The sequence below is a fragment of the Meriones unguiculatus genome, chromosome 18 (genome assembly GCF_030254825.1).
Source record: "Meriones unguiculatus strain TT.TT164.6M chromosome 18, Bangor_MerUng_6.1, whole genome shotgun sequence".
In the NCBI taxonomy this organism is placed as follows: domain Eukaryota; kingdom Metazoa; phylum Chordata; class Mammalia; order Rodentia; family Muridae; genus Meriones; species Meriones unguiculatus.
The window spans coordinates 27,374,276-27,393,937 of NC_083365.1; the positions used below are offsets into that span (position 1 = coordinate 27,374,276).

The window sequence follows — 19,662 nt, forward strand, 5'->3', positions numbered from 1 at the left end:
CTATAATGTGTCACAGGTTAGAACTAAAAATAATAAATATTTGAGTGACTGCGGCCAGAATGTTCCCTGGATTTGCTTCCATATGCAGAAAGCAAGGCCTCTTCATGCATGAGCTAAGCTAAAGAGAGGTTTGGTGGCTTTGGAGAGTCATAAGAGGGACGAATAGTACTTTGCTTTACCGCTTCTGTGTTACATTCTGATGAAAAGCAGCTTGAAATAGAGAGTGTCTGTTTGGTTTAAGCTTTCAAGTCACTGTCCATGCACCATAAGGGCAAGAGCTTATCAGGAGATGAGAGTAGAACCATGGGGAAACTACTTGGTGGCTTGCTTTTGGCTCGTGTTTAGCTTTTTCACACAGCCCAGACCCATCTACTTAGAATGTTGTCACCTATAGTTAGCTGGGACCTCCCACATCAGTGATCAGCCAGGGCAGTCCCCCACAGACCTGGCCACAGGGCAATCTAATGTGGGAAATTTCTCTGTTGTATTGAGATCACAGTTCACATTCTCTGAAAGTCCATAGCAGTGGACTATGTTTATGAAGTAGGCTTAACAACTTACTAATAGAATGCATATTTGATTTTCACATAAGTTAAATATGTTTGGATATGTTCTCAAGAATTTTCAACCCCCTAGGAAATTTTCAACCCCTAGGAAACAAAGATTTTAAAAATTATTTTTAATAAACAGTGTTTATACTTTCTTGGTTTCATGTTCACATTATTAATCTATAAATCCCCTCAGCTTTTAGACATGCTGAAGTTCTACACTGGCTTTGAAATTAACGACCAGACAGGAAATGCCCTGACAGAGAATGAGATGACCACAATTCATTATGACAGAATTACATCTCTCCAGGTAGATGACTGTCTGCCTTTCCTTGTGCTCCTTCTTGTTGAGTCATCCTCTAACTTAGGTTTTGTAATATGTCAATAAAATGGTATTAATATTGTTTCATCCTCAAATTTTTAGATGTTTTTCATTTTGATGAATCTATATGATTTTCATGGTCCATTTGAAACCTATGAATCTATATGTTGGAATTTGATTCTCTAAAATCTGAGTTAACAGCAATGTTACTTTATGTAGAGGGCCTGGGGTCCCTGTATTCAGTGTGGCTGACTTGTTGTTTACTGGGTTGGTGGGATGCCACTTGCCAGGTCTTATCTTCCCAGAGATCCAATCAAAAGTAGTGTAGGTATATGCTATCTTTTCATTTTCCTATGGTTACATGTCCAGTAGTGTCCCTTGGAGCTTTCTTTTGGTATTCTTTGGTGATGATAAAATGTTGGCATATTTTTTTACTGGCTAAGGAATAAAAAAGACTAAGCCAGCATGCATGCCATTTTCATGTCAGTTTTGTGGGGGACACAGAAAGATGTGATGTATCTGGTAGAGTGCTTCCTTGGCGTGTACAAGGCCGGGATTTAAGCCCCAGCAGTGGCTGGAACAGAACACTAACACAGATTCTGTTGCTGCTTTCCTGCTCGAACAATTTATGCCTTCTTTACTGCATGGCACACTCAGTTTAATGGGGCAGGGATCATATAGAAGATAAAAATAAGAGGTATTGAATATTGATTCGGTTTTTACTTATTATTGAAGTCACAAATCACATGGATTTAATAGATATCGATAAAGCATTCTTCTCAAGCACTAAATAAAGCTCACACATTGGTCTCAGCAGCTCATGGAACTTTTTCCAAAATATTTCACATATTTAAAAAAAACAGCAAGCCTCAGTAAATATATGAACGTGAAATAATAACTGTATTTTACCTGACCACAGTGGGATAAAGCTAGATATCAACAGCAAAGGAAATGAAAGTACCCAAACTCAGGGATACTAAACAACATTCTATTAAAAACCTATTTCCCACGTGTGGCCTAGGAGTTAAGGAGGGTCGTATTGATGCACAGGCATTAACTGTTAACAGTTTTGCTTTTTAGAGAGCTGCTTTTGCACATTTTCCTGAACTCTATGACTTTGCCCTTTCCAATGTGGCAGAAGTAGACACCCGAGATTCCTTGGTCAAGTTTTTTGGGCCTCTCAGGTAAGGTGACATGAAAAGAACAGCATTATCTCTTAGGATCTTGTTGGAATTTTCTTTGTTTCTTTCCTAGCACTGTAGGATGTGTGGCGGTCCTTTTTTAACCTCACAACTGCTTAAACTACCCATCTTTTCCTTGGGAAGGGGTGACAACATTTTTAATAAGTTAGACTGTTATTCCTTGAGCACAAGGTTAAGCTGGCCGCATTTCACTAGCCATAAACAACATATAACAGAAACCAGTAAAGCTTCATGTTTGATAGTAGAGCTATGACCTAGGAAAATATCATAGATCTTGATACTCCTTGTGCTGCTTTTTTATTACTTTTCTATTGTATTTTCAGTGTATGACACAGGCAATGTAGAAAGCTGTTACGTGTTCTAGAATATTTATTTGACCTGGAAAAAACAAAGATTGAAAATAGATTAGTAGTTCTGGGGGTTGGAGTGGAAAAGGGAGGATTGATATAAAATGACGTGAGAAAAAATTTTTGATTCATAAAAAAAAATGCTACTAATAAAAGACAAAATAAGCATAGTTTATTATTTTCTTCAAGTAAAAAATTATATGGAAAATGCATACTTTGCATTTTGTCATATATGTTCTCAAAATGTCTCTTAAGAGTCCAGTGTTGCTGGACGTGGTGGCAAACGCCTTTAATTCCAGCACTCAGGAGGCAGAGGCAGGCGGATCTCTGTGAGTTGGAGGCCAGCCTGGTCTACAAAGCAAGTCCAGGACCACCGAGGCTACACAGAGAAACCCTGTCTCGAAACAAAGTGGGGGTAGGGGCAACTTTTTCAGTAGAAACATTTTCTGTTTGATCATAGTTGTTCTTAAGAGAAACTGGCTTTGGCTAGTCCTGCATGTGGGAGTGGGAAGGAGCTACAGCTCGCACTGCTGGGCCAAGGCCTGAGTCTGCAGTTTTACTCGGCGCCGTCTGCTCCCTTCAGTTCACAGAGCAGGAAACAGTGTTGCCCAGTCCCTCGGTGGAGTCAGGCACCATTAGAAGCTATCAGAAAACCCTTCAGAGCTTTTCATTCCAGTTTTCAGTGTCTGTTGGTGGTGGGGTTTTTGGTTTGTTTTGCTGCCCATGCCATAGGGTTATGTTTCCTTTTTAAGTAAATTGATCGAGCTGAATAAAATATTTTCCATTCTGTAGTTCAAACACACTCCACCGGGTGGCATCATACCTCTGCCTCTTGCCAACTCTGCCTGAAAATGAAGACACAACTTTTGATAAAGAATTTCTTCTGGAATTGCTGGTAAATACTAATGTTCTCACAATTTCTCCTGTGGATTTTCCTACCTTTTTGAATCATTTGTAACAATATAAACAGTATTGACTTCTAGAGTACAGATTCAGTAATTTACCTCTTGTTTTTAGAATTATTTGGTTTTTTTGTTGTTGTTGGAGGTTGGAGTCAGGCTTGTTTTTTATTTCTTCAATTTATTTTCTTGCATCTTTCATCCGTTTACGCTCCCATATGGCAGGAATTTATTATGTCACCAAGCAGCCACTGTCTTAGTGGACGCGTGCTCTGGGGATGCCAACTTGACCATTCCTTTCTTGAAGGAGACCACAGTTAGACACAGAGCGTTTGAATAATCAGGGTCATGTGGTTGTTTGAAAGGCGATCATTCAGACAGACTGTGTTTAGTGTTAGGCTGTAGTCTTGATACTGTAAATTCAGTAAATTAGAAATGCAGTAAATTATCCCTAAGAAATTGCTTAATTTCTCAGTCAGTTTTGGTGATGAGAGATGTTATTTTCTAAACTAGTACTTTTTGTAGTTTTGTTGTTGTTGCTTTATAGAAAAGGAGTTTTCGTGGGAGTGGAGATTTTTTACTGCTGCTGCTGTCATCCTTGTTTGGGTTTTGGGGATAGGTTTGGTTTACTTCATAAAGAAACCGTAGAACGTTAGGAGTGAAGAACGGCGCAGTCCTTAAAGCTTAGGAGCGAAGAGCTCATCCACTTGGGCTTCTCCTGTTGTGCGCAAGTGAACACTGTAAACCGCTTACACCCTTCTAGAGCCTTCAGCAGATTTTTCTTCTCTACCGGATTTAACTGTGTGGCTATTAATGAGCACATTTTATTGCTAATAATTTAGAACTGTCTAGGTCAGAATTAGGAAAGTAGCTTAGTGATAGCATGCTTGCCTATATGATATAGTCACTACTGTACATTGATTCCCCACCACCGCAGGAACAAAGATTCAGGTCATTCTACAACTTAAAAAAATTTTAATACTGTTTTTAGTTCCCCTTGTTTGGGGATTTCACCTGTTGTGTAGTGTAGGAATACCTTCTCCCTTTAGTACAACATTTTCTGAAACAGATGAATATTTACCTATATCGTGCACTTAACCATGTCGCCAACTAATAGCTTCTTAAGTTGTTGGCAGTTTTCACCTTTATAGATAATGGTTCAGAGTGCGTGTAAGTGTGTGTGTGTCTGTGTGTGTACCACATGTGAACATTTAACCAGAACCAGGTACCGGTTATTTGATGTCTGTGCTTCTCCACACAGAAGAGAGGCTGCCCGGTCAAGCTCCAAAACCAACGGTCTAATGAGTACAGCTCTGCCTTCTCACCAGCCTCGGATTTTGCCAACCTTCTTTCTATTTTTTCCAGAAAAAAAAAAGCACTTAAAATATTTTTCTTGGCTGTTATAAGATTAAGTAGCTTTTCATCTATTTCAGACTTTTTTGTGCCTAAGTAAAACAAATAGGCATATGTATATATTGATTTTTTTTCTTATACATGTGGAACCATAATAGACATACCATTCTATGCAACCTTGTATTTTTAATACATGACGAAAAGCATAATCCCTCTGTAGGAAAGATGATGATATGCTAAATTTGGAGAACAGAGACAAACTATTTGTAACAGGTGTTTAAAGCTTAGTGACAGGTGTTTGAGTGTCATTTGGGGAGAAAGCCTTGGGGAGTATTTTAAATTAGTTCCAGTGTGGAAAGTACTTGCGTGTTTACTCTGTGAAGTGTATGTCTTACATTGCCATCTTTGCCTGTTCTCCTACAAGTCACTTGTCACTGTCTGTAACTGAAAATGCTTCCTAAAAATTCTCTGAGCTCTATTCTGACAATAAAGTCCCTTTTGAATCTGGCTGTTGGTACCAATGCTAAGCTTTTATGAACAAAAGAAATACAGACCTTTTCTCATAGAAAAACTATGTGTCGCTTTGGCACTGTTAATTAGAAAACAGACTGTTACGTTGAAATGTACTACTATGATAATAAGCATATGTAGAGCTCATTAATAAGAGGCAAGTCCAGCTTACCCCATCTCTCATTTTACTGTGGAGAAGATTCAGACCAGGGGATTAATAAGCTTTCTCAGATCATATGAGATTCTTAGTAGGAACATGAAAACTAAATCCAGGACTTAGAACTTCTGTTTGGGGAAGTTGTTTGGTTCCTTTACATAGATGCTACAGTTCTTAAACTCTTGACATGTGCCAGGAAGTTTGATACAATTTTACAATATTCCATCTCATTGTAAGCCCTGGCTAGAAAGTGACACTTTACCTGTTTTATTGAAAAGAAAGCCAAGATAAGAACCTTAATGTAACTTTCTTCTAAGTAGAGGAGCTTGGCTTTGGCTCTAGAACACTTGATTGATACCTTGTTCTTCTATGATTTATGAGGAAAAACAGGAAGGGGAAAAATCAAGTCTCATTAATGTGCCAAAGGGCCTGAAAGCCCAGGAGTTTTTTATTCTATGCATAATGGTGAGCTTCTCTCTTGTTTGCTCTAAGTAAATTAGTGTCACTCATGTTATACGTGAACATGTTTCCTTCCTTTAGGTATCTCGCCATGAACGTCGCATCTCTCAAATTCAGCAGCTGAATCAGATGCCTTTGTATCCAACTGAGAAAATTATATGGGATGAAAACATTGTCCCTACTGAATACTATTCTGGGGAAGGTAGGTCAGGCCACACAGAGCTTACATGTGATGTGAACTTAAGTTAATCATATCTATAGCTGAAATGCATGCCTGTCTTCTCTATCCAGTAGGATACTCCTGTGTGTTCCGAAATTAATTTTAGAGCTAGAAAAGAGTGAGGATTTTGAATGCTTAGCCAAAGGATTTATATTAAATTAAGTATATCCTAGAATGTGTTGCCCTTTATAAAATATGATTATTAAACCACATGTTGTTTTTGAGGAGGCTTAAGAGTGTAGACAGTACAGCTTTCATTGATGACTACGATAGGCTGTTGGATAGACATGCCCTTCAAAAGCTCTGTTAGAGCCTTTTTAAAGCTCTTTATGAAGCCAAGTAATGGCAACCAAAAAAGACATCAGTAGCAGTTGGTGGCAATTGCTTGGGAGTTTATTTTTTACTTATGTTCTCATTGTTTTGAGCCAAGGTTTCATGCTGTCCAGACTAACCTGAAATGTTCTTGGTGTAGCTGAGGCTGGCCTTGAACTCCTGCCTCCACCTCCCAAGAATATATACTATTTAATATAAATTTTCCTGTTAATCCCCTGAGGATGACAACTTGGCCTAAATGCACCATAGTATGGTATTAGAGACATCTTTAAAGTAGTCACAATTATTTTGACGACTACTCTTCCAAAGATTTCCTGGAATTTCTGCTGAAATCCTCCCTCAGAAATTGTGTTCAATTGAAATGATTATGTTAAACAACATGAGCCAGAATCAGAAAGACAAGCAAGGCTTGTTCTTTCGTATAAGTAGAACATGAAAATGAAATTATACGTAGATGTGTGTGTATGTACATTGTGTATGCATCTATGTGTGGGTATATCTTTGTGTATAGGACAAGACAGGAGAACAGAGATCATGAGAGGGGGAAGAGATTTTAGGGAAGGTGAGAAACAGAGTAATGGAATCCATGTAATAAAGCAGAGGCTGGACTAACTAGGGAAGGAAAACCAGTGGATCCAGGAAGAACTACTGGGAAGACAAAGGGAGAGCACCAAATGAAAACAAGCTGTCACACACACCCACAAAGATCCCATGAGGGACCTCTGCCTCTCTCTGTAGTCATACAGGGAGGGTTGCAAGGTGCAAACAAACAGGTTTTTATTTAGTTGTTTGTTGTTGTTTAAGATTTATTTATCTTATGTAAATGAGTCCTCTGTCTGCATGTACACCTATATGCCAGAAGAGGGTATCAGATCACATTATAGATAGTTGTGAGCCACCATGTGGTTGGTGAGGATTGAACTCAAGACATATGGAAGAGCAGACAGTGTTCTTAACTCCTGAGCCATCTCTCCAGCTCATAGTGTTTTTTGGGTTTTTTGTTTTGTTTTGTTTTAATGAAAATGACACACTTTTCCTTCAGGCTATGCCTGAGAGACACTGAATCATTACAAGTCAGTGTCTACGAATAAAAGCAACATGAGTATCTTGCATATCTTTTTTTTTTTTTTTTTTTTTGTCTTTTAAGTTCTCTTATTACTGCTGTGGTACTATCGATATATTTTTTAATGTGATTTTTTAGTTGAATGTATTGGGCTTTGATGATGCTGTGAGTGCTTGATCTCTAAAGAATGGTAAGACTTTGTTCAGTAACATAAGAGAAGGGCTAACACAACATCGAGACAACGCTATGACCCTAAGTCTAGCCAAAGGCATGTTTGGAGGTCACATTAGCCAAAGTAACATCATTATAGTTACACCTGTGAGTTAAGTTTTGTCGAAGGGTGAGTTTATGCTAATGTTATGCACTTCAGGATTTGGATGGCTTGAACTGGGTGAAGAGGAAGGAGTTTTTAAGCTACTAAAGTCTGTACTAGTGTTAAGTATCTATGGAAACATTTAAGAAGCCCTATTTGCATGTAAAATGCTGATATGTAGATTACTTGAATGAATAGTTGTGTCTTTACCCTCAGTTCTCGAAGACAGCCTGTGCTAGTCTGGCTTCACTGTGTGTGCAAATGTAAATGTGGGGATGTGTCTGTTCCACAAACATCAGTAGCTGCTTCTCCAGTTGCTGGTATGGTTTCTGTCTATAGACCAGATGGTTGATTAAAAGAATAATGCAATCATCAATGCTGGTTCTTTCCAGGCTGTCTTGCTCTCCCCAAGTTGAATCTGCAGTTTTTAACTCTGCATGACTACCTTCTGAGGAACTTTAATCTCTTCCGCTTAGAGTCGACCTACGAGATTAGACAGGACATCGAGGACAGTGTCAGCAGAATGAAGCCATGGTCAGTAAAGTGACGCCATTTGAAATGTGTGTGTAGTAACCGATAGACCATCGTAGGAAAATCAGATTTCTGCCAAAGATAGCCACTATTTGAGAATTTTTATAATGTGGACTTACTTCAGAAGTGCTGAAATATAAAATCAATATCAGCATCTTGGGAGTGTGGCTAGGGGCTGAAGAGAAGGGAGAAGAGGTCATTTTAGGCAGGGACGGGGAGAAATGTAGAGATTAGCTTAGACATTAATAACAGGGTAAAGAGGGGAGGGCATGGGCTGGCCAGTGGTCCTGTAGTAGGCCAGAGTAGGCTCTGTTAGTCTTGGGTGACACTTATAATGAAGGAGTGCTCCTCTACCACAGTTGCTCCCTTGACTGTAACTAAAAATGTGAGTTGGTGCCCAGAGGACTGTCTAGGGCTGAGGGAGTTGCAGAACATTCTGAGTAGCACAATGGAACTCAGCTAGATTGGCAGGATTCATTTACAGCTCTAGTTACTTGAGGGCTTCTTCTCTTTAAACTTGACTCTCCACCTTCTGGCTTTACCTTGAGAGTTTCTTTAACAAAAGACTTTTGTTCTAGCTATGGTAGACAGTTGCATCATGAGATTTATAGAGGTTCATTTTGGGATTTTACCTATGAGTGATTTGGGGTAAATCCTTTTCATTCACTCTATGTAAATGGTTATGTACATTACAAGTGATTGCAAATAAGCAATAGCGTAGCAGCTATACACACACAGTGATGTTGACTTTGTATGAAAAGCCCAACAATTTCTGGAGTGGGAACCTCCTTAGGTATCTTCCAGTCTTTCCTAACCATAGAGAGCAACTGCCAGGCACTGCGATTATTATCTATTTTTTACTTCCATATTTTATTTTATACACAGTTCTACTTTTTTAATTATTATGTGAGAAGTTATTCTGGATGAGACTATAAAATCCAACACAAAGTATTTTTGACTTAATAATCAGTTGAGTCAGTAAGTAGGCTAGTTTTATGAGATTTGTATATCCATTGGCTGCTCATCCCTGCCCACAGCTTTGCTGAAATTATTGCCCATTGTTCAGACCCTGTGGGAACAGTTGGTCCAGAAATTTCTTTACAATTTATGGGTACCTTGCATTTATTTGCCAAGATTTAGAGCCTAATTTTGGCCATTTTGCAAAATAGGAATTTATTAACTAGCACTTAAGTAAATAGAATTCACTTGTATATTTAATTTAAATGTCAGACACACACAAAGAAAACAAACAATTACTCATGGTTTTTATTCTCTATTAATAGAGGATTTTTAAAAATTACTTTTTTGGTAGATGAAAGAAAATACTAACTTTTGGAGTTAATTTCTTCACATTTGAAATAATAAATGCTTCTAAAGTTTTGCTACTGATGCCCATGAAGGGATTGCTGCAGGAGCTGGTCTGCACCGCAAGGGTGAGAAAGAAGCCCAGGCCCTCTTACATATTACATGTTTCAGGTTGTATTTGCACACAGCTAAAGCCACTGGGCCAGCAGTAAAAGATATATGCTTCCAACTGGTAGAAGTCTGTCCTTAATGTTTTGTGTTTCAGTTCTGTAAGTGAAAAAAAACAAAGAATTAAGGAACAGATAAGAGGTTGCCTGGGGTAGATGGAGGTTGACTGCTTTTGGACAAAAGAATCGTTCTTCAGGGACAATACAAATGCTCTAAAGCTGGATTGTGGTAGTAGTTGCATTGGTATATTTACTAAAACTCCGAAATTGTACATTTACGGTGATGAGTTCTACAAGACGGTGCTGACTGTCCTGGGGTAAAGTGCTGAAAAGCGGAGGAAGTGGCAGGGACTCTTACAAGGGTTTAAGCCCACTTGTGCCCCCAAGAAGCTGTCCCGGTGCTGACATGTCCTCCATTGCAGAACTTTTATTCTTAGTTTCTCTTTGATGTTATGAGGTTGTATAGTGTTTGTTACAGCACAGAATCTTCATAGTAGCTGTAATTTAAATTTTTTGGAATGTCATTTTTGGGATTAACTTTGTTTCAAAGTGTTACCTTAGTCTGTTCCAAATACACCATTTAATATAAAAATTTAAGTTAATTTTTAATGAAAGTTAAAGTAATATACCTAGGAATGAATATTTGGGTATCACTGCTGCTAGCTGATAACAATTTCCCCCTGTGATCTTTTGTAGGTGATTAGATACTTTAAGAGATTTAAGGTAGTATATCCCAACGAAGATTCTTGGATGTTTTTAAGTTTTTAAGTAATAGTTTGTTCTAAAAGTGTATTTTAAGCATTGTATGAGAACGTAAAGAACAAAAGATAAAATGTGAATAATTGAAATTATTTTCAGAGAGGAAAAGGGTAAAGTAAATCTAAGTAAAACTGTCCTTTGAAAGAAAGGAGATGCCATATGAGCAAACCCTTCGAAACATATAGCAGTGGAGGTATACACCTTTAATCCCAGCCTTGGGAGGCAGAGTCACTTGGTTCTCTGAGGTCAAGGCCAGCCTGGTCTACTACAGAGTGTGTTCTAGAACAGCCAAGGCTACACAAAGAACTCTGTCTTCAAAACAAACAAACAAACAAACAAAAAAAACGAAAAACCTTAGGACTTACACAAATAGACAGCAGTAGAAAGCCCAAGAATGAATATATATATTCTTGTTTGTGTGTATATATAACATTTTATATATTTATACCTGTTTACATATATATTTACACCTATTTATATATGTAATTTATATATGTATAAATACATATTACATATATAAAACACTTGTATTGAGAATATACAGTGAAGTAAGTGTTTTTCAATAGAGAAAACTAGATCTGCATGAAAAAAAAAAACAAGCAGAAAAAAACAAATCACTGCCTTATAGTAGCACATGAATTCCAATAGGTTAAAATTAAGTCTTAAGAACGTGCACTTCCTGGAAGAAAACAGAGAAAAGGTTTCCATAACATTGCACTTAACATTTTTTGTTTTGCTTTGGTTTTTGTCTTTGGGTATTACACCAAAATAAGGAGAAGCAAAAGCAAAAATGTAACAACAGTGAGTAGAGTGCATCCAACAAAAGAGCCTCTGTACAACAAAGGGGCAATGAGAGGGAAACCTACGGAATTCGAGGAAATACTTGCAGCTCTTATCTAATTATGGATTAATGTCAGAAGTGTAAGGAACATAAAAAACTCAACACAAAAAGTTAATTTTATAAAACAGAAAGAATGTCAAAAATCCTAAATGAACATGCTTACAATGAAGATGTAAAGTTAGCCAGCAGCTATAAACAAGTGGTGCTCAGGCCTGTAATCATCAGGGAAATGAAGATCCAGCCACTGGATAGTCACTCATCTTGTTAAGAAGGAAGATAACTGTTGTCTAGGTTATTAAGAAAATGAAAGCCATGTGGATGCGATGCAGTGGTACACGCCTGTAATCCCAGAACTCAGGCAGGCAGAAACAGATGGATCTCTGAGTTCGAGGCCATCCTGGTGTAGAGAAAGAAAGAAAAGGAAAGGAGAGAAGAGGAGAGGGGAGGAGAGGGGAAAGGAAAGGAAAAAAGAAGAGAGAGAAAGAAAATGAAAGCCTTATGCATTGGTGTTGGGTATATAATTGTACAGCTGTTATACAGTACAGACATTTCTCCAAATTAAAATGGAACCATATGATGGAATATTCCTACTTGTGGACATATGTTAATAGGAAATAAAATCACTGTCTTGAAGAGATACCTGTACTTCATGCTCATTGCAGCACCATTGTCAACAGTCAAGACAAGGAAACAATCTGTGTCTGTGTAGAAATAAACAAGTAAAGGCAGTGTGTATCCACTTACACAATCTAGCATACTATTCAGCCTTTAAGAAGAAAGGGCCCTTACCATAAGTAACCAGAGCTAGCTACCAATTAACTACGAGTAAACGTGCATTCTTCCACACTGTACTCGTGTAAAGTTGTAAAGTTCTTGTTTGTGTAATCAACCACTGCTTTGGATTTTCAGGCAATCTGAGTATGGTGGTGTGGTGTTTGGTGGTTGGGCTCGAATGGCTCAGCCCATTGTGGCTTTCACTGTAGTCGAGGTTGCCAAACCTAACATTGGCGAGAACTGGCCAACCCGAGTTCGCGCAGATGTCACCATCAATCTGAATGTCAGAGACCACATCAAGGATGAATGGGAAGGTAACTTGGCACTTTAACAAGTGACTCTATCTTTTGTCTCTTTGGTGTATACCTTTTCATTTAAACATTGGTAGAGTATTTTTTACTAATGTTGCCTTTTATACTTTGATTCAGTTTTATTCTTAAAATTTGATTTAAACCATTGTAGTTGTCTTTGTAATTAGTAGTAAAATATGAAGAGTCATACAAGAGTATTTTTAGTATTTCAATATTTTAATAACAAAATATAGCTGTCAGAGTATTCTAAAGATTGCAGTCTATAAAGAAGCTGAGCAGAAACTGTAAATTTAGTACAGTGTTTGCTGTAGAGTGGATATAAAGGCACTGGTGTGTCCTAAAAAGGAGACGCATATAACTATACACATTTGCAGTGTAAGCAGAGATAGGAATATTTTGAAAAGATGAAAGCAGCCGGAACAGAAAAGAGATGCGTACCTTACTGAGAACGACGAGATCAGGAGAGGAATCTGGGGAGGAGACGTGGAATGAGGCAGGTCAGAAGAAAATGGTTTATTTTACCAGAAGAAGAAAGATGGATAGGATCAGTGATGCTAGGTTTACTTGAGGCTGTGTGATAACTGACAAGAAAGTAAACTAGTTATTTATTTTATTTTTTCTTACTACCTAATGTTTTAGCAGTGCTAGTTGTACATCATTAGCTTTTTGAGAGCTATCTTCCAAAACACTAAGTAAAACGAGTTCAAACTTTCTTAAACACCCGTGTAAGCAGTGGCTCCTGAACTGACGGAAGAGGGCACTTTTGTATCACTGCACACACACTCACATACACACATACCCAGCTGTCTAGCAGCTCCCACTTGCCCTGTGGTGAGAGATAGCAGCCAGGAGATTTAGTCTCCTGCTACCTTGTTCAGATGCCAGAAGGAAAGGGATAGCCCTATAATGGATTGGTTTTCAGAAATTATAGCTCCCAGCATAGCAGTAATTGTGAGGAGCATATGTTAGACTTAAAAAGGAATTCTAAAGGAACACAGCAATGAAGTTGGCCAAATGTTTGACAAATGGCTGCTTTGGTGGGTATCTTTTGTAATGGATTGTTTGGAGTCTTTCATCTTTCTGTGAGCTCCAGTCTGTTGCATTATAGGTGTAGAACATTGTGCTCCTTTGTGAATTCTGGGCCTTGAGGAATCATTAGTTACAAGAGATAGTCTTGTATTTATTACCCCTTGAAATTTAATGAGTTATCTAGCACTATTTTACATATGGGACAATAAAATGAACTAATTTATTGGCACTCTCTGAAATAGTAATGGTTGGAGATTTTTAAAGATGTTTTACAGGAGATGACAGGTCTTCCTTATAAGGTTAAGGGGAGAGAAGACACTCTCCCTCCATTGTCCTGAGGATTGCTACTTGAAATACCTGAGGGAGATTTTTTTTTTTAAATATATTTCTTAATTGCTTTCTTTCCCTTTGTCCCTATCCCTGGACCCTTTTACATTCCTTTTCTTCCTCTCCCTCCCTCTGTTGTCATAGGCCTCAGACAGAATGAAAAGTAGAATGATTAGAATTTGATGGACAAGACAGGGTGCTGTGAGTACTTGGGGTTCAATGACTTATAGTCTGGCACATATTAAAAGCGAAGTGCTCTTCTGAAAGGCACGGTCCAAGTTGAGCCCTCTGTTGATTAGAGACTATAGCAGACAGTGAGAGGAGGACTGTAAATAATAACGAATGTTGTCTTTCAAACACAATGGCTTTGAAATGTTTCAACTAAAAATTACAGAATTCTTCGTTCCCTCCAAACTTGAAGCTTGGATCCTTATCTTTATTATAACCATATGTGGAAACAACATTGGATTTTGCTTCTAAAAACACCTAAAACAAACACACACACACACAAAGAAGGTAGATGGTTACAAATGCTGAGAAGAAAGGCAAGCTCATTGTAGTACAGACTTTTTGTTTTTTGAGACAGGGTTTCTCTGTGTAGCCCTGGCTGTACTGGACTCACTTTGTACACAAGCTGCCCTCAAACTCACAGAGATGTCCTTGCCTCTGCCTCCCTGAGTGCTGGGATCACAGGTGTGTGCCACCACGTTTAGTTCATAGTGCAGCCTTCTTAAGTGTAGACCTAAGGTGTCCCCTGTGTAATCGTCTGATCTTGGAGGGCTGTGCAGGCAGCCATCCATATTGGTTTCAAAAAGTCTCCTGCATTAATGGGGTCTTCTCAGGACCTCTTCTTTGTCTGTAAAGTGTAGACAATTGAGTTGTAAAGACTGGAAGTTGTATGGCAACACAACTTGGCAGGGTGTCATTCTTCATGGTTCTCATTGCCCATTCTGCCCTTTCATCTACTTTTGTTCTTCAGATTTGAGTTACTTTTGGCTTTCTTATACTCAAACACTACAAAAGGCCTATGAGCCACAGTCACATTGTAGCCAAGTGTCCTCTTCCCACAGTTATAAGCAGACACTTACAAGCAGGTAACTTTTCATTCCTCTCATTAATGGCTAAAACTAATAGATCTGAAAGAAACAAAGATGGAGTGATGACATTCCATGGCAAGGTGTAACACTTTGTGCCCCTGTTCTTCCCGTGTTGGCGTCATTGATGCAGCCTGGAAACCAGAGGGAAGCGTTGGACTTTGACACCAATCTCTTGTCTCTTGACATTTACATGAAAAGATTGCCCTGTGTGCTGACTGAAATGTACTTTGAACCATATTCTGTGGCTGGCACTCCTGGGTCAGTTATCCTGGACAAGTTATTCTTGAGTTAACCTGTTTTAGGGTGGTTCACTTATGCTGTTGGAATGACACTGATGGATCACTAAAGCTGACGGTAGAAACTTGATGTCTATGAATTATATGCTAGCCATATTTTCAGTTACTTAATAAGAATTAAAAATAAAAATGGTGATGAATGTCCAATTTTGGATCTGTAACCTGACTTGGAAGTCTTACTCTGTAATTAATTCATGACACAGACATTTCTAATTTTAATTCTTAAAAGATCTTCCTCTTAATTACTGTTATGAAATATTGAATATTAAAAACTATAAGAAACATATTTGTGTTATATTATGAAATACATTATTGGTCATCCCTTTTATTTTTAATATTTTAAAATCTCCTCTCTTTTAAAAAGGTTAAGAATTCACCAATGAAAGACCAAAAGCAATCTAATTCTAATAAAGTAAAAGTGCCTTTCTGTTTTATTAGGTCTTCGCAAACACGACGTGTGCTTTTTAATTACTGTGCGTCCCACAAAACCTTATGGCACTAAGTTTGACAGGAGGAGACCTTTTATTGAGCAAGTTGGCCTGGTATACGTCAGAGGCTGTGAAATCCAGGGCATGCTGGATGACAAAGGGCGAGTCATCGAAGACGGTATGGTCATCTGAGTGTGAGAGAGAGAATGATACATTTCTGACCTATCCTTCTTGGTAAAATTTAGTTGTTTTATCTAGTAAACACAAAAGACTGTGTAAAGTACTTAGTACTTACTTCACAACTTTAGATAGGTAATTTCTGGTGAGAGGGCACTTGCTTAGCATGTGCTGTGTATGCCCTAGGTTTGATCCGCAGCACTGTGAGGAAAAAAAAAAAAACAGTTAGATGTATTGAATTTTCCAATGTACTTTATAAGTATGTACAACTACTTTGTGCTTTTCAAAAATTTCTCTAATAGATAATGGAAAATATAAGATTTTTAATATTTCTAAGCATGCCAGGTATAGTAGCACACATTTGTAATCGCTCTGGCCTCTACACACACATACAGGCATGCACACAAATATGAAAACAGTACAACACACAAACAAATGAGTAGCTTTAAAAGCTGTTTCATGGGGTCAGTTTGCTCCTCTTGGGTATTACTTGTGATGTCTGAAATTCTTGATGTTGTCCAGACTCCTTTCCAGAGTACACACTACTAAGTTACAGCTCTATGGGTGGCCATGTATCCTTCACAGTTTGGTAGCTAACCTTCCTCAAACCTTGAATTCACCTGACCTGTAATTCTGAGATCAGGCTACTGTTAGATTTCTGATGCTTAGGCTATCCAATTCTAGACTTAAAGGAGACAGAAGGGAATGAAATGTAGGTAGGATATTGTGCCACAAACTGAGACCAAAGTTAGGCCCCAGAAAAAGAGAGGAAGCCGAGGCCCAGGCAGAAGCCTCTGCGCTTTCAAATATTCATTTTTCATATATCTATGAAATATGAAATATGTATGTAAATTTCTTTCCAAATGGTGATATTAGGTAGAATGTGGAAAGTTGAGAAAAGTAGTAAACCTACGGTCAAATTAAAAAATAGAAAGGCTATTTCTTAATTCCTAAAATCTAACACACACAAATCTGAAGGCATCTAACTGTGTGTGTACTTATTCTGAAAATACTTGATCTGAGCTCCCATGTGAGTCCCTAATAGGTGAGGACTATTACCAAAGATCTATGACCTCTAAGCTCTCCTGTTTTAGTTAGGATTATCTTCACAAAGTTACATTCCATGGAATTTCATCAGCATATGATAAGAGTTGTAAGAAATGACAAGAGCTTAGGAAAGGGGGAGTATACTTTTAACTGTAAATCTGAAATGTGTAATTGGTCACGGAGGTGGATATTGCAAGTTTGTTTGGTGGCTTATTATTTCTATAAAAGAAACACATATTTCATTTAACATTCTTAAAAATATCTAGGACCTGAACCCAGACCCAATCTTAGAGGGGAGTCAAGGACATTTCGAGTGTTTTTGGATCCAAACCAGTATCAACAGGATATGACCAATACTATACAAAATGGAGCAGAAGATGTGTATGACACTTTCAATGTCATAATGAGGAGGAAACCAAAAGAGAATAACTTTAAGGTAATGTCAGTTCTGTAGCTAAAAGTCCTTACATCCTAGTAATGTAATCTAAAGATAGGAACACATACATGTTGGGTAGAGGGCTTCAAGCAGATATTAACTTCAGTCTTAAATTCATAGCATATTAATTAAATATGACATTTAAGGAAATCCGTCTGCTAAATCTGTTCTGGCTTTTGGAGAAATTGGAAATTTATAGATGAATTCAGGTTTTGCTCTGAAGGTCAGTTTCCTTCTGGCTTTTTAAAGGAGGTGCTGTTTATGCCCAGAATGAGGTGAGGAAAACTGTTCATTCATTGTTCATCCATTTACTAGATAGATCTCTTTCTTTCTTTCCTTCTTTCTTTCTTCCTTCCTTCCTTCCTTCCTTCCTTCCTTCCTTCCTTCCTTTCTTTCCTTCTTTCTTTCTTTTGTTTATTTTAATATCTTTTTAAAATTTATTACAATTTATTCAATTTGTATCCCAGCTTTAACCCCTTCCCTCGTCCCCTCCCAATCCTGCCTTCCCTTCCTCTTCTCCCATGCCCCCTCTCCTGGTCCACTGATAGGGGAGGTCCTCCTCCCCTTCCATCTGACTCTAGTCTCCTCAGGATTGTCTTCATTGTCTTCCTCTATGGTCTGGTAAGGCTGCCCCAATTCAGGGGGAGGTGATCAAAGAGCCAGCCACTGAGTTCATGTCAGAGACAGCCCCTTTCCCCTTATTAGGGACCTAACTTGGAATCTGAACCACCATGACATCTGTAGAGGGGTTCTAGGTTATCTCCATGAATGGTTCTTGGTTCAAGTATCAGTCTCAGAAAACACCCCTGTGACCAGATATTTTGGTTCTGTTGCTCTCCTTATAGAGCTTCTCTTCCCTTCAGGTCTTTCTAATCTCTCCCTTCTTTCATAAGATTCCCTGCACTCTGCCCAAAGTTTGGCTATGAGTCTCAGTATCTGTTTTAATACCCTGCTGGGTAGAGTCTTTCAGAGGCCCTCTGTGGTAGGCTTCTGCCCTGTTTCCTGTTTTCTGCGTCTTCCAGTGTCCATCCTGTTTGCCTTTCTGGATGAGGATTGATCGTCTTACCCAGGGTCCTCCTTCTTGCTTAGCTTCTTTAGGTGTACAGATTTTAGTATGATTATCCTATATTATATGTCTAATATCCACTTATCAGTGAGTACATACCATATGTGTTCTTCTGCTTCTGGGATGATCTTTTCTAGTTCCCACCATTTTCCTGCTAATTTCACGATTTCCTTGTTTTTAATTGCTGAGTAATATTTCATTGTGTAAATGTACCACAATTTCTGTATCCATTCCTCAGTTGAAGGACATATGGGTTGTTTCCAGCTTCTGGCTATTACAAATAAAGCTGCTATGAACACGGTTGATTGAGCAAATGTCCTTGTTGTGTACTTGAGCATGTTATGGATACATGCCTAGGAGTGGTATAGCTGGATCTTGAGGAAGCGCTATTCCTAATTGTCTGAGAAAGTGCCAGATTGATATCCAAAATGGTTGTACAAGTTTACATTACCACCAGCACTGGAGGAGGGTTCCCCTTTCTCCACATCCTCTACAAAATGTGTTGTCACTTGAGTTTTTGATCTTAACCATTCTGATGGATGAAAGGTAAAATCTCAGAGTCGTTTTGATTTTCATTTCCCTGATGACTAAGGATGTTGAGCATTTCTTTAAGTGTTTCTCTGCCATTCGATATTCTATAGAGAATTCTCTGTTTAGCTCTGTACCCCATTTTTTAATTGGATTATTTGGTTTATTGCTGTTTAACTTCTTGAGTTCTTTCATCTGCTGTGGTGCGTTCCTTTGTATTTTGTACAATCCTTTACTGATTGTCAGATCCACTGCTCTTTGTCATGGTCCCTGTCTTCCTTCATCTCTATTAGATTTAGAATTTCCTTAGATGGCAGTGTTGCATGAATTACTCATTTGCCTGTCCATCACTTAACTGTCCCTTATTGAAACTGTGCTATGTCCCTGAATTAAAAAAAAAAAAAAAAAAATAGTTGGTTTACTTGCTGTGTCCTTTGAAATTAGGCCTTGCCTCCTGATTTACATATTGGGATATGTTACTTTATCAGAATGGGTTTGAATAGGCTAAAAATGTTCTTGGCTCTATTAACTCCTCTTGATGAATATATGCTAAGTGCTCTAATACCCTTTTATTGTAGCCCAGGTTCTTTAATTCTTCATGGTTTGTGACATTTCTGTTATGTTTGCTTTTGTAGTTATTTCTTCCAGTGCTAATTTTAGTGTATACAAATTGGGGTGCATTTCACTGAAGGTCTTTGCACTATCAAGAGGGGAAAAGTCAAGTTCATAAGGAAGCACTTGTTTTTAAAGGCTTGTTCTGTAGTTTTCTGTACCTTTTTTTTTTTTGGTATGGGATTGACATGAATCTTATTTTCAT

At 38.2% G+C, this 19,662-nt stretch overlaps 1 protein-coding gene across 1 annotated transcript in view; it reads left to right on the top strand.

Moving 5' to 3' along the window:
• Positions 1-19,662, top strand: part of Aqr (aquarius intron-binding spliceosomal factor) — a 73,747-nt gene that overhangs the window by 26,777 nt on the left and 27,308 nt on the right. Inside the window, exons 12-19 of the mRNA XM_021649474.2 lie at positions 745-858; positions 1,951-2,054; positions 3,212-3,314; positions 5,879-5,999; positions 8,119-8,260; positions 12,239-12,417; positions 15,602-15,769; positions 17,082-17,251. Coding sequence (XP_021505149.1) covers positions 745-858; positions 1,951-2,054; positions 3,212-3,314; positions 5,879-5,999; positions 8,119-8,260; positions 12,239-12,417; positions 15,602-15,769; positions 17,082-17,251 — 1,101 coding nt within the window. The remainder of the gene's footprint in view (positions 1-744; positions 859-1,950; positions 2,055-3,211; positions 3,315-5,878; positions 6,000-8,118; positions 8,261-12,238; positions 12,418-15,601; positions 15,770-17,081; positions 17,252-19,662) is intronic.